Source organism: Parus major, chromosome 1A (genome assembly GCF_001522545.3).
Source record: "Parus major isolate Abel chromosome 1A, Parus_major1.1, whole genome shotgun sequence".
NCBI lineage: Eukaryota > Metazoa > Chordata > Aves > Passeriformes > Paridae > Parus > Parus major.
The window spans coordinates 12,556,316-12,580,559 of NC_031773.1; the positions used below are offsets into that span (position 1 = coordinate 12,556,316).

General features: G+C 39.4%; 3 protein-coding genes and 1 long non-coding RNA gene across 11 annotated transcripts in view; 1 reads left to right on the forward strand and 3 right to left on the reverse strand.

Annotated features, from left to right (window-relative positions):
* Positions 1-363: 363 nt before the first annotated feature.
* RINT1 (RAD50 interactor 1) lies at positions 364-11,410 on the forward strand. 2 transcript variants are annotated; one of them, XM_015629168.3, is made up of 14 exons: positions 368-636; positions 1,676-1,871; positions 2,037-2,278; positions 2,449-2,622; positions 2,700-2,849; positions 3,988-4,144; positions 5,945-6,055; positions 6,240-6,465; positions 7,060-7,197; positions 7,936-8,135; positions 9,340-9,554; positions 10,211-10,391; positions 10,476-10,594; positions 11,172-11,410. In XM_015629168.3, exons 2-14 carry the CDS (start codon positions 1,695-1,697, stop codon positions 11,383-11,385), a joined length of 2,304 nt encoding a protein of 767 aa, XP_015484654.1. In that variant the 5' UTR covers positions 368-636; positions 1,676-1,694; the 3' UTR covers positions 11,386-11,410. The 2 variants fall into 2 exon arrangements, 1 of the variants encoding a protein (XP_015484654.1); XR_001521831.3 differs by lacking the exon at positions 10,211-10,391 and having other exon boundaries at positions 364-636.
* Positions 9,327-10,214, reverse strand: LOC107205053. Its single transcript, XR_001521832.3, has 2 exons — positions 9,709-10,214; positions 9,327-9,537 (listed from the first exon to the last, which is right to left on the reverse strand). It is a non-coding gene; the product is annotated as an uncharacterized LOC107205053 (long non-coding RNA).
* A 617-nt stretch (positions 11,411-12,027) lies between the features above and the next one.
* Positions 12,028-13,996, reverse strand: EFCAB10 (EF-hand calcium binding domain 10). The gene is made up of 4 exons (XM_015629169.3): positions 13,596-13,996; positions 13,316-13,480; positions 12,953-13,037; positions 12,028-12,430 (listed from the first exon to the last, which is right to left on the reverse strand). Exons 1-4 carry the CDS (start codon positions 13,693-13,695, stop codon positions 12,394-12,396), a joined length of 387 nt encoding a protein of 128 aa, XP_015484655.1. The 5' UTR covers positions 13,696-13,996; the 3' UTR covers positions 12,028-12,393.
* A 7,001-nt stretch (positions 13,997-20,997) lies between these two features.
* The window catches only part of ATXN7L1 (ataxin 7 like 1), a 113,530-nt gene continuing 110,283 nt past the window's right edge, over positions 20,998-24,244 (reverse strand). For 4 of the 7 annotated variants that reach the window (XM_015628329.2, XM_015628330.3, XM_015628332.3 and 1 more), the window contains one exon: positions 23,471-23,653. In XM_015628329.2, the coding sequence (XP_015483815.1) occupies positions 23,612-23,653 (42 nt within the window). In that variant the 3' untranslated portion in view covers positions 23,471-23,611. Of the gene's footprint in view, positions 24,106-24,244 lie in introns of all 7 variants that reach the window. The other 3 variants (XM_033514240.1, XM_015628327.1, XM_015628328.1) reach the window with 2 other exon arrangements.

Below are 24,244 nucleotides of genomic sequence, written 5' to 3' on the forward strand. Positions count from 1 at the left end.
TAGTCATGTCGCCGGCCACGGCGGCTGCGTGCGGAGGGGGCGGGGAGGCCGTGAGGGGAAAGGCCGTGTCCTTCGGAGCACGGGGCGGGACGGTCCCGGAGCCGGCAGGACGGGGCTCTCCGCAGGCCGCGTCACTCGGAGCCCGGGGCGGGACACGGCTCTCCCCAGACCGTGTTCCTCAGAGCCCGGGGCGGGACGCGGCTCTCCCCAGACCGTGTCCCTCGGAGCCCGGGGCGGGACAGTCCCCGAGCCGGCGGGACGCGGCTGTCCCCGGGGGGCGGGAAGCGGGGCCCGCTGGAGCGGCGCCGCGCCTGCGCCCCGCGCTCCCTCACCCGCGGCGCCGCTGACGCGGCGGGGGCGGTGCTGCGGCCGCAGGGAGCCGCGGGGAGCGCGCTGAGGGCTCCGGGCGGCGGCACCCGCGGGCTTCCCGTCCCCGTGGCACCGTCCTGCGAGGGGAAGCGGCGGCTCGTCGGCCAGCGCCCGTGGTGGGGGAGGAAGGGCTCGCCGAGCCGCCGCCGGGCTGAGGGGCTGCCTGGCGCACAGTCCGGGCCGTGGTCGGCGGCGCTTCGCTCGCAGCCTCCCGGAGCTCGCAGAGCCTCCAGCCGGCCCTTGGAAGGGCCCAGCCCTCTGTCCGAGGTGGGTGCTGAGCCGCGGGGCTGAGCAGGCAGCTGCTGGGAGTGATGCGTCCAGAGTCCTGTTCCTCTCTCCTGTAACCCGATCCTTTTCCCTAAGTATGAAAACAGCATCGCTCGGTTATCTTTTTCCTGCCATATTATGTTTAGGTTGCTGCAAACAGGAGTTTTGCTATTCTGTTTTCTTTGCTTCTTCCTCTGCAGCACCCATGGTCACCCAGTTAGTTCTTTTTGGTGCTCTCTATTGCCTCTGCAACTCTGGCTCATCAGCTGTACCATTTTCTCTGTGCTGTTGTCAGTATAATAGGGGTTTTAACTTAATTAAAGCTTGTAGCAGACGAAGTGTAAGTGTATAGGTTTTTATTTTTAATACTGTTTTGAAAGTGATACTAAGAAGTTGAGGATTGAACTAGCCAAACAGTTGTCATTGTTGCCTTTTTTGTTTCACTGTGAACATCCTCTCAATGTCAGGTTTCTCTCGATGCTGCCAAATGTGTGGATCGGCGTCTTTTATGTTATACTCTGTGGGGTTTTTTTGGTAAATATTTCAGTGATGCATTTATTTTCCAAATTATTGTGAGGCCCATATAGATACTTTGCTAGTAACACATTAGTGATGAGTTGGTGCCTCTGAAATATCCTAAACTTGTGAAAAGGGAAAGTGGAACATCTTCCTTTCCAACTTGTATTTTTTTTGTACTTCTCATTAAGTTTTCTTTATTATATATATAGGAACTACTTACTTATTGAGCCATTTTAAATAGAATTCATGCTTTTGGGGAAGGAAGAAATTAACAGATGTATTTCTCTTTGGTAGTTAATATATAATAAATCACCAGTTGGATATGGAAGCAAGGTTTTATCAGACCTCAGATTAGACTTAAGCCAGCAGATTGTCTCACTTAAATGGTATAATTCATGAATATGGTATTTCAGTCTCAGTTTGAATTGAACTGCTCACTTTTTCATGGAGTTTTGTTCATCTATAGATAATATTTGTTTGTGCTGTCTTTGTGTTAGCTAATTAGAAACTGTATCCTCAGTATTGCAGAGAAAGAAAACATGGCAAGCATTGCTGTTAAAAAGAAAGAAGTCACTAGAGATCTAGACCACTGTGATATTCCATACTATGTTTCTGAATTTGTGGAAAGAGAACTTGGAAATGACTATGAGTCACTGGGGAAGCTAGATAGTCTGATTGAAAAGCTATCTGAAAATAAAAAGCATTTAGAGGAACAGGTAAGCATCTTTCTGTTTTTTTTTTTCCTTCTTCTGAACATGTTACATGACTGAGAATATGAATAAGAATATGAAACTAAATTAAATGTATCAGTATCTCAAGTGGTACTGCTCTACACAGTGCAATGGTTTTATGTCTGCATTAATACTTCTATGTCAATGCAGGTACTTACAGTTTCATCAGAAGTTCCTAAAAGAATTCAGAATGCCTTAAAGAATGCAGAAGATTCCAAAAAGTCTCTGAGTCAGCTTCTAGAGGAAGAAACTGTTCTGTCTGAGTCCATCAATAGCCACTTGCTGAAAGCTGAGCCATGGATGGAGGATCTCGATGTACTGATCGGTCAGGTCGAAGAGATCGAGCGACACCTGGCCTACCTCAAGTGGATTTCTCGCATAGAAGAGCTGAGGTAAAGTTTCTGAGTACTGTATATATGTTCTGAGGCTGGTAACCTGGTTTATCCCATTATTAAAATATTTTAAATTCAATAAAATTTTGTCTTTACTTTTCAATACACAAATTAATTCTTTTCTGTTATCATTAATGAATATTTGGCCTTGACTTTTTTGTGTTTTATAGTGATAGCATTCAGCAATACCTGATGACCAACAATGTTCCAGAGGCAGCCAGTACTCTAGCATTCATGGCAGAACTGGATATTAAACTTCAGGAGTCATCTTGTTCTCATCTTCTTGCTTTTGTGAGATCCACTGTTAAATTCTGGCATAAAATCCTTAAGGACAAATTGACAAGGTAAGAGAGATACTGTGACTCCCTCATCTTTACATTGTACTGTAAGTTCACATCCAAGTGCTTATTTTATGTTGCAGTGACTTTGAGGAGGTGCTGACACAGCTCCGCTGGCCCTTTGTGGGGCCACCTCAGTCCCAGACATTTGGCCTTGCTGCACCAGCCAACGCTCCTGAGGTGTACAACAACTTGGAGATGCTGTTCTGTCAGCTTCTGAAACTGCAAACCTCGTATCCTTTTAAATACTTGTGGTGTATTTTAGCATGTATAAAAACTGTTAGAGATTCACATTCTCAAGGAGATTTATTTGAAATTTTATTCTCCCTAGAGACATAATTTATGTTGCTTTGTATTAACATTAGAATGTTGTGGGGGCTTTTGTTTAATTTTTTTTTGGCATTTAGAAAAAACCAAGTGCCAAAGTTGTCCTTTTTGTCAGTAGTAACATTTTAACTCCATCAGATCCAGTGCTCTCATGGTAGCTGACAATTGAGGTTGCATGAGGATTTGGCCTTATACTGTTTGGTACCATTACCCATGCATGTTAATGAAAAAATGGTGTGATGTGTGTTTTATTAGCCACAGTTAATGCTTTCCCTTTTATAGCCTTCAATGAAATTAGCTTTAATCACTTTAATATGTCTCACCCCAGAAGAAAAAGAGGGAAGACTAAACATATGTGTCTTGGAAGGAGACTTTACAAAACGGGGAGACTGTATAAGGATTTCTGTTGTGCAAGAATCATAGTCTGCCTTTGAGGTTGCTTAGAGGGCACTGCCGCTCATTCTGTTCCTGATTTTTATGAATTAAATAATTCACAAAAAATTAGTTAAAATTAAAGCTCAATGAAGTGTTTGTATGTGTGACTATGGCTGCCAGTTTTTTTGGTTTTTTTAATCATGTAGTGGAAAGATGCAAGGCCATTGTACACAATCCTGAGTTGGCACCAATTTTGGTTTGGCAGACTGGCTCACTTAAATCTATTACATGAAAATGGGAAATCATGTATTGCATTTATTAATCCCAGGAGTCTTTATTCTCCTTTAACAAATATGAGTAAGTGTGTCTCTTGGACAGCCACTGTGTTTGTTTCTGACAATGGTGGTTTGCTGGGTTCTTATAAGTTTCCCAAATCAAACAGACTTAAGTAGTGTGTATTGTCATTGAATAAATAATGTCTAATGGCCTGAGTTATATTTAATATTATGTAAAGTGGAATATTTTAAATATCTTTTATGTTTGAGGAATTGTATTTTTTTCATAATACTACCTTCAGTCGATGCTGTAGAACTAAGCAGTGTTTGTCTAGTAAAATGATGATGCTGGGATAATTCAACACTTATGTCCATCCTTGACTGTCAAACTTAGAGATGAGCTGTTAACCAAACCTAAACAGTTGCCAGAAAAGTACCCTTTACCCCCTTCACCGCCAATTGTCCTTCCGATACAGATCATGCTGAATCCTCTTCAGAAAAGATTCAAGTATCATTTTACTGGAAATAAACAAACCAATGTTCTTAACAAGGTACGTGAGAAAGTGGTTTGACATTTCTCAACTGCTTTCTAAGCAACCTTTAGATGGTTGTGTTTAAATTGTATGGATTTCACATTTTCCAAAATCAGGATTCTTTGAATCCTGTGCAGTTCTTGTGCCTACTTAAATGTTGGCAGACATCAAGATAGCACTTTGAGACTTTTCAGAGACACAGGCATATTCTCTGAGTAAGGCAATATTTTTCCCTTGCCCAGATCCTTCATAAAGCAGTATTACAATCTTCGACTGACTCCCCTCTGTTCACAGGTTTTGATTAATTTCTTCTCTCTTGTTGAAAATGGTTTTGCACTGCTCTGTATTTCCTGAGCTCAAAGGCTGTGACTTTGATTTTTGGCATTGTGTTTGGCTACCTTCATGTATCTGAAAATACTGGATTCTGCAGTTAGGATATGAAATGGGATTAGTCTAAAGGTACTGTTAAATAATTCTTTTTTTAAATGGGTTGAATTTTTTTAATTGACATAAAACAAGATGCCGAGTTGTTGGAAACTGACTCCCTTTTTGTGTGAATTGCTTTCAAGGACTGAGGATTTTTATTTGAGAATTAGCATTGGAATGGATTTCATTGCACTAATGCCACTGTAACACATCTGGAGCAGAGTTTGAGAGCTGTTTTTTACAAGTCCTGATGCCCAAGTCTGCTTATGATCACCATCTTGTGTAAATCTAAATACATTTGCAGTCTTGACAGATGCTACTACAGAGCTTTTAAAATACTGTTGTGTAGGTCAGTGTGAAAGAGTGTTTTAGATATGCACAAAAATTATTTTAAAAGCAAATGGAAAATTATGTTCAAGACACTGAATTTGCAAACAACAATAGGTGAACAACTATTTAAAGAAGAACTTTTAAGAAAAGTTTACAGGGAATCTAGATTCAGGTCAGAAAGATATTTCAACAGGGCTTTGCTGAAATTTGGGTTGGGGTTTTGGATTGGTTTTTGGGTTTTTTGTTTAGTAATTACTTGGATAATGCAATTAAAAAAAACCAAAAAAACAATGTAAAATATTTAAAAGACAGCAACCTGGACAGGATTAACAGTATTTCAGAGGAGATGACCTTGCCCAGCTGGGGAAGGAGCATCAAAAAAACCCAACAACCCAAGCATGATAAAATGAATGAGACAAGTGAAAATGAATACAGAGGTGAGAAACAGACACACAAAATGTGAGTGCACCTCAGCAGAAGGTTCTTTAATTGTTGGGAGTGAGGAAAACAGGAACTGCTTCCAGTTGCACTAACGCTGAAAGAAGTGTTCATCAAAACCTGAAGCCCATATTTTTAGGTGATGAAACTGAAAAAGCTTAAAGGCATTAAAATGTGAAATAAGAAGTGATTCCCCACTTCTAGGGGGAAGGTGGGGCTGAGGTTAGGTACAATAACAATAAGAGCAGAGCTTTTCTCAGGAGCGCATCCTTTTTGTTGTTCCAAGAAATGAGGGCCACACAGGATAACAGGAAGAAGTGTATGAAGCAGAAACAAGGCTCTTATGAGTAAGAAAGCAGTAGAGAAAGGAGAAAAAAAAGTGGAATTTTTGCTTGAGAGACACAATATTTGGTACATTTAAGACAGTGAAAATCCAGAAATATTTTTCTGACAATGCTTTTATATAAATGAAAGTTAAGTAAAACAGAGTGAAAGACTTGTGTGACCTGAGATCAAGAGAAGGCTGGGAAGGAGTTGCATTTTTTGAAATTTGTACTAAAATACTAGTAGCACTTGGATATATGTTTGGAGACATTTAATAATGTCTTTTCTTTTTTAAATCAGCCTGAGTGGTATTTAACACAAGTACTTATGTGGATTGGAAATCATTCAAAGTTCCTTGATGACAAAATCCAGCCAATACTGGACAAGGCAGGATCTTCAGTGAATGCTGGGGTAAGTAATTAAATGGTTTGTAAATGTGAATATAAATATCTAAGCCTCTGAAAGATATTTGTGTAGGCCCATTTCCACTGAAACGTGTATGTGGTGTGACTAAGTCTAGTAGCAGTTTCTTGTGTATGTATTTGCACATGTCAATACTTCCTGTCTCTGACATTCACTTCTTTCCTTTCCAAAGCTTGAATTCTCTCGTGCTCTAGTAATGCTGATTTTGGAGAAGTTGGCTGCTGATATTCCCTGCCTGTTGTATGATGATACACTCTTTTGTCACCTTGTGGATGAGGTACTTCTATTTGAGAGAGAGTTATACAGCGTTCATGGTTATCTTAGCAGCTTTCCCAGTTGCATGCATATTCTATCAGAAGAATCCTGCTTCCAAAGGTGGCTAACAGTGGAAAAAAAATGTAAGATTTCCAGTGCATTTTTTTGGCCTTTATGTTGCACAGTCAGAAAGTATGTGTCTACTTACACAGCTACCCTTCTTAAATAGGATAAGTCACTTGGACAGGGCTACTAACAAAACCATAAGTATTTTAATGCTCTGTAATTATTCTGAATAAAAATTGATTTGGTTTCAACAGTACTTCTGTATTTTGTGGCCCTCTTGCCCCTAAGCTGTATGCAATCAGGTGGGCTTATTTTTAGACAAATGTTATGTGTGTACAGAGAGAGATGGCCTTTAAACAGAAATAAGGGTGAGGCGTTAGTTTCTGAGAAATGAAGAAGTAGTATATTGGAAAGGAGCAAGTCAACTATTAAAAAACAAATCAAATCCCTCAGTCAATTCTGACATTTAATTCTGTTAACAGTGTTGCAAATGCAGATACATTGAAGCTGGTTTTGTATGAAACGAGTTGTCAGCAATTTTTATAACCTGATAATGCAGAACTTAATTTACTAGACATAAAGCTTTTATTTTGATATATTTTAGAGGGGCTTTTGTTAGTTTTTTGGGTTTTTTAATTAAAAACTTAACTTACAAGTTTTTTGCATCTCAGTTGCTCTTCAGAAGATGGACTCTATGCTTTCATCAGAGGCTGCGTGGATATCACAATACAAAGATATCACCGATGTAGATGAAATGAAAGTTCCAGACTGTGCTGAAACTTTCATGACTCTCTTGTTAGTTATAACAGGTAATTATGTCTATGGGCATTGCTCTTGTTTGTAATGAACAGTAAAGAACTTTCAGCTAACAGACCTCTTTACTAAATATTCATTGTCAGCAGTAATCACCAAGTAATGTTGCAAAGTTGTCATGTCTGCAAATTAATAAAACTTCCTGTTCATTTTGTATTTTAGACACTAACTCATGCATGAATAATCTTGACCTAGTAACATGTTTGCAAAATAATAATTAAAAATATACATTTGATATTTACCATATTCTCTCATAGTTGGCAGAATATAATTTGTTGCAATGCAGTAATAAATGCTAATAGTCCTTTTGAATCTGTGAGACTTCAGAAGCTATTAAGGAACTTCTCTTTTTTTGCAACAGTACATAAGAGCAAGCCTGTCTTCAGGAGACAGTTGCATCTGCAATGGCTTTGTCTTTTCTCTGTGTGAGGAAGCTTTAGGGGCCGCCATGGAGGGTGTGGTGTTACCACACATTGCTTCAAGTGTTAGAATATAAACTGCTCATGGAATGAGGAGAGGGAAGAAAGTCATTGCCTTTTTAGCTTTTGCATGGGCAAACAGTTTCCCTGAAAACATTGAAATATCAACTGTTTTAAATACTGACATTTAAATAATGACTATATTATGTTCTCATAGGTGTGAGGTGGTACAGTAATGTGCCTGTAATGTTTCTTTTTGAAAAGCTTTTACCTACTGTTGGAAAACCTAAAAACATTTTATTAATGTCTTTCCAGACAGGTATAAGAATCTTCCAACAGCTTCTAGAAAACTCCAGTTCCTGGGCCTACAGAAGGAGTTAGTTGATGATTTCAGGATACGATTAACTCAAGTAATGAAGGAAGAGACAAGAGCTTCCTTAGGATTCCGCTACTGTGCAATCCTTAATGCTGTTAACTATATAGCAACAGTGTTGGCAGACTGGGCTGACAATGTAGTAAGTAATTAATCTTCTTTATGAAACAAAATATTTAAAAATGGACTTTGGATGTTTGTTTTGTAACAGACAATTTATTTTCATCACTTTTTAGGTGTATTAAGAGAATTAATTACTGAAAAAATAGAATGAGATATAAATTTGGATTTAGTAAAAGATGTATAAATAAGGACAGGTTATTGTTTGAGGCCTAAGATGCCGATTCTAAACTTTCTAGGGAAATGCAGAGAGGGCCTGGGAAATGGAACAATCTGAAGAGACAAAAAATTAGGTTTTTTAAATGCTTTTTATTGTAAAAAAAAAAGAATTTATTTTGGAGATCTCTGAACAAGAGCAACAGCCTTTGCCTAGTGCTTGAATTCCTCCCATGTCAGGAGACCTTAGACAAATCCCATGTGGGTAATCTGTGTTGCAACATGGTTCAGGTGTGGCCCAAAACGCCACTCACTGATAACTGGGAATTAGTGCCTGCTGTACAACAGCCTGCTGGCAGCATGGCCTAGTGCAGGATTTCAGCTTTTCTAAGACTATTGGTGCTAAAGGTCAAAAAGCCTGTTACACATGGAGCGTGCAGAACAAGGCATTGTGTGTGCTGTGGGAACCTCCAAATTCTTACTGTCTTCACAGGAAGCTGTGGCTCTAGCAGGGGATAATCTTGACAGGACAGCAGCCTTCATGTTGTATAACTGCATATACTACACTGTCTTGATCTGCTTAAAAGCAAAACCAACACTATTACCTATTACCACAACGTCATATTGATCTTGATAAATTCAATTTTCTTGCTGTTGTCAGCACAGTAAATTTATGATTCAATGAATAATCATTGCTAAAAAAATTACTATTAAAGTTTACTTTTGCAAATCTTAAAGAGCCCAATGTAGGAATTTTTTTTAAAAGCATGCTGCTGTCAATCTTAAAATATATTTTCTGTATTTCTCTAGATCTGTTCCCTTTAACTATCTGCTGTTGTATCTGCAACTTGTATCAGTTCTATCACTAGGATTAAACCAGCATGTTTTATTTTTCACTAAATCAAAACCACAGGGAAAGATAAGAAAGTGTTTTTAAAATCTTATAATTTTATTTTATAAATGTGCCAGAGGAGAATGTTTTCTAGAACTATGCCTAACAAAGTTCCAATGAAAAGTTCAAGGGGTAAGATTATTTTCTGTGGTGTTCCTCTCTGGTTTTTTTTGCCTAGTTCTTCTTGCAGCTGCAGCAGGCCGAGCTAGAGGTTTGTGCAGAAAGTGACACGGTGAGCCAGCTCCAGCTGGGACAGCTGGCGTCCATGGAGAGCTCTGTCTTTGATGACATGATCAACCTCCTGGAGCGCCTGAAGCACGACATGCTGACGCGACAAGTAGATCATGTCTTCAGAGAGGTCAAGGATGCTGCAAAGCTGTACAAAAAAGAGAGGTGATTCTGTTCATTTAATCTCTTCACATATTATGGTATTATTTCCTGTTAAAAATACTGAGGTAAATAAAGGCAAGAATAGATAATAGTATTTTTTTTCTGGAGTAGGAAAGCTGCAGGGTAATGAGTTCTGGAAAATTCTCTTCCTTCTTACCTTGGGACCATTGTCATCCTGTGTTTTCTAAAGTAGTTCCACAATTAGTGCATTCATTAGTTAAAAACCCTAAGAAAGATTCTGGATCGTTCTAGTTTTCTATTTTGAGCAGGAATTATTTTCTTCGTAGTTGTATTGAAGATTTTATGCAAAATGGGCTGTCATGACTGTTCTGTCTTCACAGACTCCTAGGGATTCTTGAATATTTTCTCCTGAGTAGAATTTCTGAAGTACTTCGGAAAAGAAATACAACTCAATGATTTTCAAGTTAGATGGGGTTCCCTAGAATGACATGTTCAGAGATTTTATAACTAAAGCATGAGTTTAATATTAAATGAAATTCAAACACAGCATTAGACTGATAACTTTTAGATTAGAAATGGGAAAGAATTGTCTCTGAAACATTGCAAATGGGTAAGATTTTCTTTAAAGGGTAATTTTAACTTCAGTTGTTGTAATACGAATTTAATTCTAACAACTGCAGTGCAATGGTTTCTTTTAGGTGGCTGTCTTTACCCTCTCAAGCAGAGCAAGCAGTGATGTCTTTGTCGAGCACGGCGTGCCCGATGTTGCAGACACTGCGAGACCGTTTGCTACAACTGGAGCAGCAGCTCTGCCACTCGCTGTTTAAAATTTTCTGGCAAATGCTTGCAGAGAAGGTGGATTTGTACATCTATCAGGAAGTGGGTATCAGTGTGACCTGAGCAATGCAATGTAGGCTTCAGTGACTGGCTTAAACAGCAGATGCACCTCTTTTGTGTTTGTAGATCATTATGGCAAATCATTTCAATGAAGGAGGAGCAGCACAACTCCAGTTTGACATGAGTCGGAATTTGTTCCCCTTATTTTCACACTACTGCAAGCGGCCAGAAAACTACTTCAAGCAGTAAGTAGGCAAACTTCTGATCTAGTGGTATTTCAAAAGTGAGTGTCCAAAGAAATGCAAGTGTTTTACTTAAAACCAAGTGGTTTTCACAGTTAGTTTTGATCCACACTTTAAAGGCGTGGATCATTCATGCATCTGATGTTTTCAACTAGGAAAAAACTCAGACAGCAACAGACTTTGGCATGTCTTGGAGTATTTTGTGCAGTCAGGATGTCTAGATAAAATTATGGAAGAAATATTAAGTAGCACAATCCTCTGAAACTTGGGCCGAATAAACTAGTCAAAGATACAGTTACAACACAACAAACTTTATTGTTAGAAGGGCTACTTTAAACTATGTTCTTCCTCAGGATTGTCTTGTGTAGCAGTCTAGTTGCTGTCGTGGATGAAAAGCTGCTACTTTCTTTCTGGCTAGTCTTTTTTCCTAGCCTACAGTCTCCTGAAGAGTCTAGCATCAAAATCCTCATCTAATTGGGGCTGAAATCTGAATATTTTTAAACCAACATGGAGCATGGAAGGTTTTTTGTTACATTTAAATTTGTGCTACTTACATTAATCCATGTAACTTTTCCTCTAGCATAAAAGAAGCCTGCATTATACTGAACCTGAATATTGGCTCTGCCTTGCTTCTGAAGGATGTCCTACAGTCAGCTTCAGAAAATGAATCATTAAAGCCAAGCCAGCCATCTGCAACAGCAGCACTAAATGAACTTGGAGTTTATAAACTGTCTCAAAGGGATGTTGAGATTCTTCTCAGTTTGAGAGCTAGTTGGCCAAATACAGGAAAATAAAGACTTCTTCAGAAATGGTTAATAACTTGGTCTGGATTACTTATTCCAAGCAAAAGCAAAGCAGATATCTTTAAATACTTATTTATTTCAATTATGTATGCTGAGAGAATGTTTTAATCTAATCTTTTGCCTTATTCTATACAGTTAAAAAAAAAAACAATTCAAAATGACTTGGTGTTGAACTGTGCAGGTCTTATTTTCCATAGCCACCTTGCCACTGCATTTGGAAGCTAAAACTGTTCATCTCTAGTGAATAGTCAGCCTTGTCAGTGTTTGCTGTATCATTCTAAGGAACACAGAGTATTTACACTGTAAATGCATTTTTGTACAATGTAGGCTAATGTTCCCTATGAACTGGTTGGTCTTCAGTTAAACATGGATGTTTCACAACTCCAAAATCCAGGTAATGGATGTTCTGTATTAAAATGTATATAATCAATGCAGAAAGAAGGAATATTTCACTGTTTTGTTCATACAAATTAAGTTTGTTTTTTCTGTACAAGACTATCTCCTAATTTTTGTTTTCTCCTTATAAATTGCATAGTGTGTGCTAAATTTGAAAATACCACTTGGTATTTACCTGTGGACATTTGTCATACCTTGTTGTTTTTTCCTTAAAAATACCTGAAAACCAAAACCCAGCACCAGCCCAAAAACAAACTTGATTTTATTCAGTGGTAATGAGCCAACAGGTAACAATTCTTTACTGTAAACTATAATCTGAAAGAGGAAACTCCAAAATACTATTTCAGTTGCGTAAGACATCTCTACTTCTTTTTTTAACTGTCTAATTGTACTAAGAACAGCAATTCTTAAAGATACTCCCTTCAGTGCCTTCTTGACATGAACACGTTGTTGTCATTTGTCCTTTTCAGCTGATTGCTCCTCTGAAGGGCGGGGAAGATTAGAGAGTATTGCTTAAAATCAACACTTCACAGCTGACAAACCAGAAGAAAAACTGGGGAGGATGCCTGTTTTTAATATATATATAGCAGACCACTGCTCAAACTAATACACAGACCAGCTCTCCAGCATCTTTTTCTTCCTAAGACAGAAAAAGAAAATCTCTAGTTAGATAATTAAGATTATTAGTTCATTACCTTTCAGCAATTGCAACGGTTACTAAAAAAATCGCTTCTAGAACCATACCTTGACTATGAGGAATTATTTGAACTCTGAACCTATTTCATCTCCAGCTGTGGTACCACCCCCGACAAAGACAACAGGGTCTCCCTGTCCCACATTTCTAGATCCGTATTTTAACCCCTGGGCTGCCTGATGACCCTTGCTCTGACCTAGGGGCGGGTACCATGAGGACCATGAAACTGAGCTGGTGGAGGGCATGGAGTTTGGGAGTTTGGTTCACCTTCCAGCATGGCAAGAAGGTCAGGCAATCACTGACCTTTTTTTAATCTTGCAATGCAAAGTGACACAGTCAAACCTAAACTAGCAAGTCCTTTAATTATGTAGTTTTGTAAATAAAAAATAAATCTCAGTAAAATATCTTCTATGCATATGTACCCCCCCCCAAAAAAAACCACAAAACCACGATTTCAATTAAACTTACATTCCTTCCTTGAATACATCCAGTGTGATAAGCACATCATCATCTAGCTCCAAATCCTCAGTGCTCAGTCCCAAAGTTTTAAGAGCTAAAGTTAACAAAAGAGAATTTCTCATGTGAGTCTTTGGAAAGACACATTGAAATTTAAAGGTGCCTTGATCTAACAGAAGGTAAATGTGTAGCATAACAACACGTAACTTCTGTGTAGGAAAAAACCGCATGTAACGTTCAACTTTCCCAAGTGCCAGGTCCTGTGGGCAGCTGTGTGGATAATTCTAAAGTATACAGATGGGTAACTGGGAAACTATTTTAATAATTCTGTGCAAGCAAACAGTTTGTTGTGAGCAGGGGTGCAGGTGGACGCACCTTCCCTGTACTGCGCGGGCCTGATGTGGCCCTGGCCTAGGACATCCAGCAGGCTGAACATGGCGTCCACGTTGGCCTCGTCCATGAGGAACGGGTACTCGCCCTCGGCTCGTCTCCCAGCCTTTACCCTCTCCAGCACCTGGATCAGGAACTCGCGTGGCCTTTCTGCAACGAGGTCAGAGTGCCCGCGGGCACCGGGCCCTCAGCCGGGGAGCGGAGGCCGCTGGCCCCGCCGCCCCCGCTGCCGCCCCGCTCTGGGCGGGGCCGGGCCCGTGCGCACCGGGCCGGTGGAAGAGCAGCAGCGCTCCGAGGCGGTGCAGCAGCTCGGGCAGCCGGTGCCGCCGCAGGTACTCGCGGCTCTGCTCCTCGGCCGTCGCCATGCCGCGGTGCCGGGGCGCCGTGAGGCGGCAGCGGGGCCCGCGGCGGGAGCTGGGCGGGCACGGGGCGGGAGGAGGGCGAGCAGAGGAGCGGGACTCTCCGCTGGGGTGAGCGGGAAGGGGAAGGAAAAACTGACTTTCCTGGAAGTCGTCACGTTAGCACCGGAACAGCCACGCCTCGCTCCCGGCTGGGTCCCGGCTCTGCGTTGGTTCGTGGGGAAAACAAATTACACGCGGTTCTTTTTAACGCGGGTGCAGGTGTTGAGGGCCTGTTAGTCTGGAGAACACTAGTGATATCCTCTCTCAATGCCAAATATCTCAAAGACCGGTGTCAAGAGGATGTGCCAGACTCTTTTCAGCGATGCCAGCGACAGGTCGGGTAGCGTTGGCCATAAAAAAAACACAAGTTCCACCTCAGGACGAGGAAGAAGTTTACGTGAGGGTGACAGAGCACTGGAACATCGGCCCAGGGCGGTCGCGGGTCTCCCGCTCTGGAGACATTCCAAACCCGCCTGGGTGCGCTCCCGTCTCGCCTGCTGCAGGGCAGGGGAGCTGGGCAGGATGATCTCTCCCAGCCCTAAGGATTCTGTGTTTATGCGTTCTTAGCTCCAGCCGCGTTTCCTTCCACCGGCGGTACCACCTTCTTCACCTCTCACCGTTCCGCGGGCACTGCCCTGGTTCATCCCCGCGGTGTGAGGGGCTGCCAGGATGTTCCCAGTGCTCCACACCCGTACGAAGTGCAAAACCAGTGGCCAGTAATGGAGAGTAAGAGAGTTTGCATTTTAAAACCATTATTGAGCCTTGCAGCATAGCCTCTGCAAACAGAGAAGAGACATGAAAGAAGCTTTTGACTGTACTACCCACTGTTAATAGAACCATAATCAAGTAAAGCATCTCACTAACACAAAATTAAGGAAATCTACAAATATATAACTGTCTGCCATCAAATAAAATCCAACAGTGATAAATGAGCATATAGTAAAGAAGAACAGTATTCCTATGAAAAGACTAGTGCTAAATATATTTAACTATTTGCCAAAACTCTCACAAGACAGTAATAGAATTCACTTATTTTTTTTTTAGATAAAGTGGGAGAAAGCATCCAAAGCTGCAGAGATTGTACAGCCATGTGCTGTATGTATTCTTTAGTATTTTAAATGACTATGCTACTTGGTTTGAGTCTCAATTAGGGCTAGAGGAACTGTAGGTTTCTAACAGTTGCCTCCTATGACAGTTGCCAAACAGTGATGGAAATCTCCTTTTCCTAAATAAAACATTCCATAGTTACTCAATCCATTCCTGCATTTGTCTTTCTATGCCTTTCTGCAGAGTTCACAAAGCACTAGCAAAATTTTTTCCCCAAAAGGAGCCACAGGAGAAAGTGCAGATTGAAATGTGGAGAAGTACAAACAGGAGAAGAGTTGGTCAGCAGAGGAGAAATAGAAATCTGGAAAATACACTATTGAAAATGAGTATTTTCAATACTTCCTATTTGATAGGAAGACTGACAGGAAAAGAAGGAACAAATGATACACTGGTAGGTAGGTAGGACAGTGTTTGGGTAAAAGAAACCAGCTTTTGGCAAAAGATGTTTCTCCTTTAGTGGTCAACAAATAACCAGTATGAAACACATTAAGGCTAAAATTTTAAGAAAAAGCACAGGAATTACAGATTTAAGTATGTTTCCCTGAGGAATGGTTAAAAAAAAAATATAAATCACTAAACAGAGTGACCCCAATTTGGTTTACAACAAGAAATGTATTTTTTAAAAGTCTATTCCCCTATTAAGGAAGCACAATTTATTTACTTGAAAAAATATTCTGATAATGAATCACGTATTTATTACTTATGTAATAAATTATTATCTTCAGTTCATATAATGATAGTATCAGCTATCCATGTATATGGATAAAAAGTATGATAGTTCAGGATAATTTGTATAGAGCTCACATGGGCTATTGTAAGAGAAATTGAACTTCTGGAAGCTGAGAAAACAGGATTTGACAAACATTTGAAATTATTCTGGTTCTATTATAGAGATGCTGCTAAATGAGTTTTAATAAAGAACTAAAGGACTTAATTATTTTCATTTGTTTAAAGTGTCCTGGTTATATAAATTAATTTGTTTAAAAGGCTTAATACCTGTTGTGACAGAACCTGAGTCTTCTACAGAATATCACTAATAATTTAAGCCTTTTATCTAATTTAATAGGGCTAAATAGACTACAATGAGCCTTTAAGAGTTATAATAATGAAGAGAAACAGGGACTGCAGGTCAGATATGCAGCTGGCTCCAGAACTACCTTGCAGGGGGAAGCAGGCAGATGGACATGTTCTTTCAAATGGGAGTGTCAGAAGACTGAAGCCTAGGGCTGTGGGAAAAGACAGGAGCAATACAGACGGGGAAAGATCCTCAGATGTGCCACAGGCTTCCTGTGCACACGGCTGCTGAGAGCAGCTCCTTTAAGGCTTTACCTCTGCTGCTCCTCAGCATGGACACTGGGAAGCACACTGCTAGGGCGAGCTGTAGGGATTGGTTCTGCCATTGCTGTAGGTGCTTTAGTACAGCTCCACTGCACCTTCCCTCTGTGTGTCCCCAAGGACTTCTAAGATACAGGTGAGCTCTTCATCAGGGGATTTTATAATATTTATTTACAGAGGAAACTGCTTAACTACGGAAATACTGAGCTTCTGAGTATTAATTATTCCAACAGCCAGAACAACTTTTTTGGTTGTTTTTACTGTACAGAACAGTGGAATAATTAAGCTGAATAATTAAGTCCTCTGGAGATCTTGTGGTCAGCTCCCTTTCCTCCTCAAACTGGGTTAATTTCAAAGACCAGCTCAGGTTACTCACAGCCTTTTCAAGTTTTTACTGTCTCCAAATGGAGACTTCAGAACATCATTTGCTCTGTGTTCCAGTGCTCAGCTACATGGGAATGGTATCAGCCTGTATCCTTGAATCAAGCCCAACTTTTCCCATAGGCTTCTAGAGATGCAGGATAACTAGTCCTTCACTCAGACATCCTGGGGATAGTACCTCAGTGCCCAAACTATGCCCAGAGCTCTCAGCACAGACCTCTCCAGTTAAAACCTGAAGCAAAGGTAGGAATGAGTGTCCCTCCATCACTTCCCTGTCCTCTGTCACCAGGTTGACTACCACATGCAGTGTTGCTCACATTTTACATTTCTTTCCATGTTAATGTTCTAGAAGTATCTTTCACGTCCCTCACTAGTTCCAACTCCAACTGAGCTTTGGTTTTCCTGGTTCTGTTTCAGCATGCCTACGCAGTGTTTATTCTGCTAAGGTAGTCCACCCCTGCTTCCACAATCTTTGTATTTGCCTTTTGCCTCTGACTTAGCCAGCATGGCTGAATGGAGAGCTCCTGACTATATCCCATGTCTGCTCAGCTTCCTGCAGATCAGAATGGACTGTTCCTGTGCTTCAGCTAACTCTCCTGGGTCAGTCTTCTGAGGGATTCTGCCAACAAAATGGTAGCAGGAGACAAAGTCAGCTCTCTTGAATTCCAGGGCTGCAATTCATCTTTCTCTCTTCCCTCAGAATCTTAAGATTTGCTATATTGTAGTTGCTGCTGCCAAGGCTGCCACCAGTGTCAGTGCTCCCAGCAGCCCTTCCTTAGGTGTGAGCAGCATGTCTAGCATAGCCCCCTTCTGCTAGTTGAGCCCTTCTGTCAAAAAATTGTCCTTGATGTACTTCAGTAGCTGAATGTGCCATTCTAGTCCTTTCTAGAAGAACAAGAGCCTGTAGTCATCAGTCTAAGCTGTGAATGCTGGCTTTTTTGTTTTTCTTTCACCCAGTCAGCTGCAAAATAAAGGCTAAACCTGCCATCAGAAATCATGTACTGGGGAAAATAAACTACAAAAGTACTTCTTGTTTGTGAGTCCAGGAGAAATAAGTCACAAAGTGCCTAGTTGGATATCAGAAGACTTTGCTGTCACAGAACTGTCCAGTTCTCAGTTGGCTGAAAAGCCATGAAGCTGATTTCCTGGAATTGTGGTTGGACTCCTGCTGAAGGCTAAGGGGAAAAAAGAAGTTGCCTGAGCAGAAGCCTGCATTCTTTGATATATACAGTATATTTTCCTGTTTAAGTAAGGCCCTGAGCCCATAGCTCTTCAAAGCACAGATGCTTTTATTCCAGCAGTATCTGTTGAATGAGTTCACACCACACAGGGTGGGAGAGATCTGAGGTCCATCTAAGTCAGATGCCATCGCCTCAGTGTCTCTGACAACCCATGGCTCAAATAGACATTTTGAGCAACAAAAAGGTGGGCATGCAGTTAAGAAGCAGAAGTAAGTATGGATTGTGCATCTCTAAAGGTTTGTGTTTCTGAAGAGTAACTCCTTTTTTTCCTGTACTTGATTGGAAATCCACACATCTACTCTAACTGTAGTCACTTCAGTCAGCATTTTGTAAAAGCAGAGTTACCAGGAAGAGCCCTTGTTGGTGTTACAACACAAATCCTAAAGAAAAGTAACATGGAAGGAGTAGCTAAAGGCAAGATTATAAAAACAACACAAACCCCAAATGCCCAAGAAACCACACTACAAAACTCCCTAACTGATTATGGGTCAAAATAAGAGAAAACTAAAAAAAAAGAAGGCAAATAATTACAATTTAAGAGCAGAGCTGACCAGAGGGGAAGGTTTCTTGTGTAGGCTGTTGAGAACAGCTTAGAACTGAGGTAAGATAAATATAAAATATAAATATAAATATAAATATAAATATAAATATAAATATAAATATAAATATAAAATGTAAATATAAATATAAATTTTCTGCACCAGTGGTGGGAAATGCAAAGAGGTTGAGCCTGTGTTGTCATTTCCCAGTAGTGACCTATCTCACTCACCTGTGCCAGAACTCTCCAAATCAGCTCTGAGGAAATTTCCCACTGGGAAGGGATGATGGTTTCTCTTCTGCAGTGATGTCTCCTCCATCACCATTTCATCTGCTGCCTCAGTAGGGCCAGGCTGGAAATGAGCTGTTGCTGCCATGGGACTCCCAGGGCTGCTCCCATGTTCATCAGGCCACTCTTTGTACTTACACCAAAAGGCCTTCACACCTGTGGGTTCTGTAAACACACTTTGTCCATGGATAAACAGCTTTTCTGAAAAACTACCCTTGTGGTGTCACATCAACCATGTTAGCAACTGCTCCAAGTTAGTCAAACCCAGATTGAATTTTTAATTTTTATTTTAAAAAATTAAATTTTAAAAAATTTATTTTATTTGATGTATTTTTAATATGTCACATTTGGGAAACTGGCCAAGGGCACAGCTGAAAGTGGTGCCCCATCTCAAATCCCTACAGGTGTCCTTACCCTCAAATCAAGTTTCCTGGATCCTGACTATTACTGCTGGCAAACTTCCTCTAAAGCTTCTCTTCTCCTTTCTGTAGGGACAACAGATCACAGACAAGGGCTAAAGATTTTTGGGTCAGTCACAAAGAACAAAACCCCCAGACAAGAGAATGCAGCCTGTGTCATTTGTGGAGCATTGCAAAATGAGAAGAACCCAGTACCATCTGCCATGGATCCTCCCTGCTGCTGAATGATCAGCTTTAGCTTTCTTCTACTTAGGAAAGTATCTTTTAAAAGAGATCTGCATTTACTTTGAATTGTTCCTTTCAGGAAGTATTCAAGGAGCAAAACAGCATAGAAAAATTTGCATGAAATAAACATTCTTGTGTTCTGAAGTCTGAATGTGTTGTATGACGCTCCTCCAAATATTTCTGGAATCAGTATCTGGCATTTTTTCCAATTGTGAATCCTGACAGATTTGGAAGAATAAAACAGATCCTGGTTGCACACAGCAATGACTTTCTTCTAATATAAATAATTCCATGGTACAAACAGAAGCATAAAAACTACAGTGCAATGAGTAAAGTTACAGTGTGATCTGCTTTCTCTAAAATTGGTGATATTTAGAGCATGTTAGAGAATACAAGCAGGAGAGGAGTGATACAAGCAAAATACTTGTACATAACCAAAAAAAAGAGGGGAAACCCAACTCCAAATACGAGAACAGCTTAAAGATTATTCCAACAAACCCACAAGAACTGAAAATCTGATTCATTTTTGGGAAGTAAAGTCAGTGGTCTTCAATTTTTGCTGGCCATAAGCAGCGATGGCAAGAAACAAATACAACTAATATATCAGCCATATTCTGTTTTCTTGGATGTAGTTTTAATTTCTAATGGCTGCTAGAAATAGCAAAGCATCTTATGATCAGTGTTACTTTTTAGCCATACATGGGGACCACTTTTATCAGATGAAACTTCAGCATCTACTGCTACTTCACGATACAAATTTTTTTTTCTGTAGTGGAAAAGATAAACTAAAGATTAAAAAAAAAAAAAAAAGCATTCAAAATACAAGTGTCTCAGAGTATCTCAGATCAAGGCATGAATTGGACAGTAAAGAGGAAATTTAGGATTAGCTTTTGTGACAGGTCTCAGAAAATGCAAGACACCTGACAAAAAAAGCTGTTTACCTAGCAGGTAAAATTTCCCTCCTTCAATTCCCTTTTCCTGCAAGGCAGCCCAGCTTCCTATCTCCTCTGCCAGTTCTGAGTGTGTGCACACAAAAATGCAGGTTGCAGTCCAAATTGCTTGCTTTTGGAAAAGGTACTGTAATTGTGAGCATCTTCCCTACAGAATCTCCAAGACAGTTTCCAGATACTTCAAAAAAGGAGCATGAAAATGTACATCATCCCCAGATTTGCAGAAGAGGGTGACTGCGAGAGAAAAAACTGCAATCCTCTCTGCAGAGCTGTCGAGCCAATGAACAATTTAAGTCTTATTTGATCTGTAATTGGAACAGGCTCTGCACAGAACAAGAATCTTAATGCCTAGATAAGAGCTGCGGTTTTAGTATTAATGATGATAAAAAGACTGGTTATAAATTTGTACTGCCCATTGAAGTGAGAATTCCTAAATCTAGCAGCTGTAACAAAGTTAATTCTTACACTGGTAAGGAATGAGAAAATGCATTCAGCTAAGCAAAGGAATTTAAAAATGGTTTAAAAGTGCAAAAAACCTCAGTAGCTGATCACTGCATGTGTCTTGACATATAAATACAGAAATATTTTAGACATGAATGCCAAAAATAATCCCAGGGGAATTCAGCCCTGTACGGAAAGCTGGGCAGATCTTTTGAACTACCATGGAATTCTCAGTGCAGGGCATCTGCAAAATGTATTTCAGCCTCTGGGAAGAGAAAGAGCAGTCTTGCAATGCACACCATTTTTGCTTTGCAAAGAGAAATAATGACAAACCCCATCTGTTTCTTACAAACATATAAATTATTTTATTTACAAAGCCATGTTACAAAAAAAAAAATAATAATAAAGCAAAAAACAAAAAATACAATCGCTCACTAGAGAATATCTCCAGGCCCGGTGTTGAACCATGGCAGTATCAATCAGATACATGTTTGTTCTGGTTTTCCTTTTTTAAACTGTAAGCCATAGAATTTACTATTTACACCTACTTTAGACATTTATTCTGCTTACAATTATCACAAGCATGGAATGAACTCTATTTGATACTGCTAATACATAAAGGTGCAGGACAAAGAATGAAAATACTTAGTGTTACAAAATATGGATTGTAGAAAAGAAATTGGCTGTACAAGTATGGCATTTTTTTTTTCTTAGAATGATTGGACATGCTTTCTTCAAAAGTCTTCTGGAAAAGGTTCTAAAATCTGTAGTAGGAAAGCACAATATAGCAGGTGCAAATTCATTTCTGTGCAACAACAGTTATTTAATATATCCCATGACTGACCAGCTATGCAAAACCCACAGAGTTTTGTTAAAGTGCCATGGGTCAACAGCATAACAAAATATAAGGTGTAAATAGAAAAATTTCTTTTTTTCTTATTTTTTTTTAAAACAATAGTTCACTGAGAATCAGCAATAATAGAATATGCTGTATAAACTATTCTCTACAAAGGTCGATCAGCACTATTTACAATTGTTACATCGATACAAAAGAAGGCATACAAGTTATCCAAGTCGCTTTTTATGGCTGACGGGCCTATGCATTGCGTATGTGTAACAACCAAAGCTTCTGAGCCTCTATTGCTGGAAACAAATCACAAGGTTTTCAGGCAAATGGGGAAGAAAAAGAACTACGAGTGAATGCTACACTAAGAATGCATTATAGGCTGGTCCAGTTTGTATCCACTTTTTTTCCAAGAGTTTACTTCCATTTCATTTTGCAGGCTAAAATTTCAGGTACATTTCATTAAATAATGATTCTTTGATGATGAAAGAACACCACGGGATTTTACTTCGTGCTTAACTTTCCTGAAATGCTGTCAGGTGTAAGCCAGTTGAAAATAAAATTTAAGCAGCATTCAAAGGACAGGCTCCATAATTCAGCTTTCCAATTAAAAGATGCATGGAAACAGCTAAAGCTTTCTAAAACTACAAAATTGCTCCTTCAGTCACTGATTAGCACTATTTCTCAGAAGCAACCACTGAATCTCACAACCACTGTTTTCCCTCAACAACTAGAAATAGCAGTTCATTGATTACAGAGGATGACTTTGTTACTGAGATTTTTAAAATCCTGCAGTTTTATAACTCAAAATAAATTAAAAAAAATCAACATAGTACTGCTCCTAAAACTGAACAAGACAAAAATTGTGCAAAAATAACAAAGATATGTACACATTTTTCAGTCTGAAGAAATGTACAATAAAAACATAATTCAAAGAACATTTTAAAAATATAAACATTGCTTAAACTTTCCTAAGTTTCATACTGTTTCTGAAACTATACCGGTCAGTTAGCTCTGAAGTATAGCAAAACATAAATTATTACAAAATTAACACTATAAAAATTTATTTTAAGAATATTTCTAAACTTTTTTTCAAAGGGTCTAGCCTTGTTTATAATTGCTTAAACATTTTTAGTCTTAAAATTTGCCTTAACCCTTCTTTTTTTAAAAAAGAAAGTAGTAATAATCTCCCTATTTGCAGTCTCTCGCCTTTCCCCAAGATGTAAATAAACCAGCATATAAGTGCACTTTTAACACTGTAGAAATAAAAATTAACTCCTCTGTACTATTGTTCCAGTACCTAGTATTGGCTTCCTGATTATAAAATCTATATTTTATTAAAAAATTATTCAGTAATCCTATAAGAAACACTGTCAGTGCAATTCTATTAATGCAAGCCAATCTGCTCAACTCCTGTTCTCACAAACCCAAACTGTTCACTGAAGTTATCAAGTGTTGTGTTCTTAAAGGTCTGGAAATCCCCCAAGATATGGGGATTTTACACATTGGGCCCCTGATAACAGTAATTACAGTTTGGTGCAAAATTCTGCTGTGCATTGATTGAAGTATAGATTCCTTAAGAGCCTGATCCTGGAAGAGGCTGAACACTCAGAATTCCCACTGAAATTATTAAATGCTGTAGGTACAGAGCACCAATCAGGATTAGTCCCTAAAGTTGCAGTGCCCCAGCTGTTTGCAAACTACTGAGAAATGCACTCAATTTTTATCCATAGGACAAGCTTAAATACAGAATTACTGTAATTTTTATTTAATGAAAAAATTTGGAGATCCTTTAAATAAATTCAAATCATGATCTGGTTTTTTTTTTTTTTTTTGGAATGTCCATTGTGTTCTGGTTAGGAAACAAAGGGAGCATTGCAACGCTAACAGCTTTAAAAGGCATGAAACATAACCAAGCAGAACGTACAGATCAGTGGCAAATACAAGTGGAAAAACTAAACAAATCACTATTACAGTTTTCTGTAAATTTAATTCTCTTTAAAACCACAAATTCATAAAAGATTAAATCCATCTGCAGGACATAGAAAAGAAAAACCCTGTGGAGTAGGGCTGCTGAGAGCTAGAGATTATAGGCTGGTTCCTTTTCCTTGTTATGGAAGAGTCCTTATTCTACCAGTCCGGTTTGATGTCTTCTAAAAGAGAAACCAGAGCCAGGTTCAAAATCACACAATGTCTTTTGGTATAAAACACTTCAATAATGTCTGTGGCTGACAGTACTCAAAGCAGGAATTTTTTTCAAGTCCCTGAACTAAATTTCCTCCCTGTTTACTGACTACATTAGACCTTTAAGAAAAGGAACTGCTTTGAATAAACGGCATATTTCCTTTTGGGACGGTCTGATTTTAGTAAGCTTTGGTGAATCTCATGTTCATTAACTTGGTTATCATTACAAATAAAGAGCAGCAATTAGACGACAACTCTGAAGAATCTTTTCCTCTACACAGCATGTTTTCATGCACAAGGAATCCTCACACAGCATACACGTTGTCACCTTCCCTTAATAAAATGATCTAGTTACTCAGTATTTAAAAACCACCGCATACTGAGGTCTTGAAGTGTTAACACTTTCAGGCACCTAAAAGCACTATGAAGACAAAAAGACTTGATTAGTTAAAAACCTAGAACAAGAATAAAATCTGGAGAAAACAAACTTTTAATACATACAGGCACAAATAGTTTGACTGTAAAACTACTATTCCATTATTTTTTGTTAAAGACCAAGT

Bases quoted from the DNA above. Each gene is read 5' to 3' on its own strand.
- RINT1 (XM_015629168.3), top strand. From the start codon at position 1,695: ATGGCAAGCATTGCTGTTAAAAAGAAAGAAGTCACTAGAGATCTAGAC. The intron at 2,850-3,987 runs GTATCCTTTTAA...TGTCAAACTTAG, and splicing joins CTTCTGAAACTGCAAACCTC to AGATGAGCTGTTAACCAAAC. The intron at 4,145-5,944 runs GTACGTGAGAAA...TTTTTAAATCAG, and splicing joins AAACCAATGTTCTTAACAAG to CCTGAGTGGTATTTAACACA.
- EFCAB10 (XM_015629169.3), bottom strand. From the start codon at position 13,695: ATGGCGACGGCCGAGGAGCAGAGCCGCGAGTACCTGCGGCGGCACCGG. The intron at 13,481-13,595 runs GTGCGCACGGGC...ACCTCGTTGCAG, and splicing joins GCTGCTCTTCCACCGGCCCG to AAAGGCCACGCGAGTTCCTG. The intron at 12,431-12,952 runs GTAAGTTTAATT...TTTCTGTCTTAG, and splicing joins GATGTATTCAAGGAAGGAAT to GAAGAAAAAGATGCTGGAGA.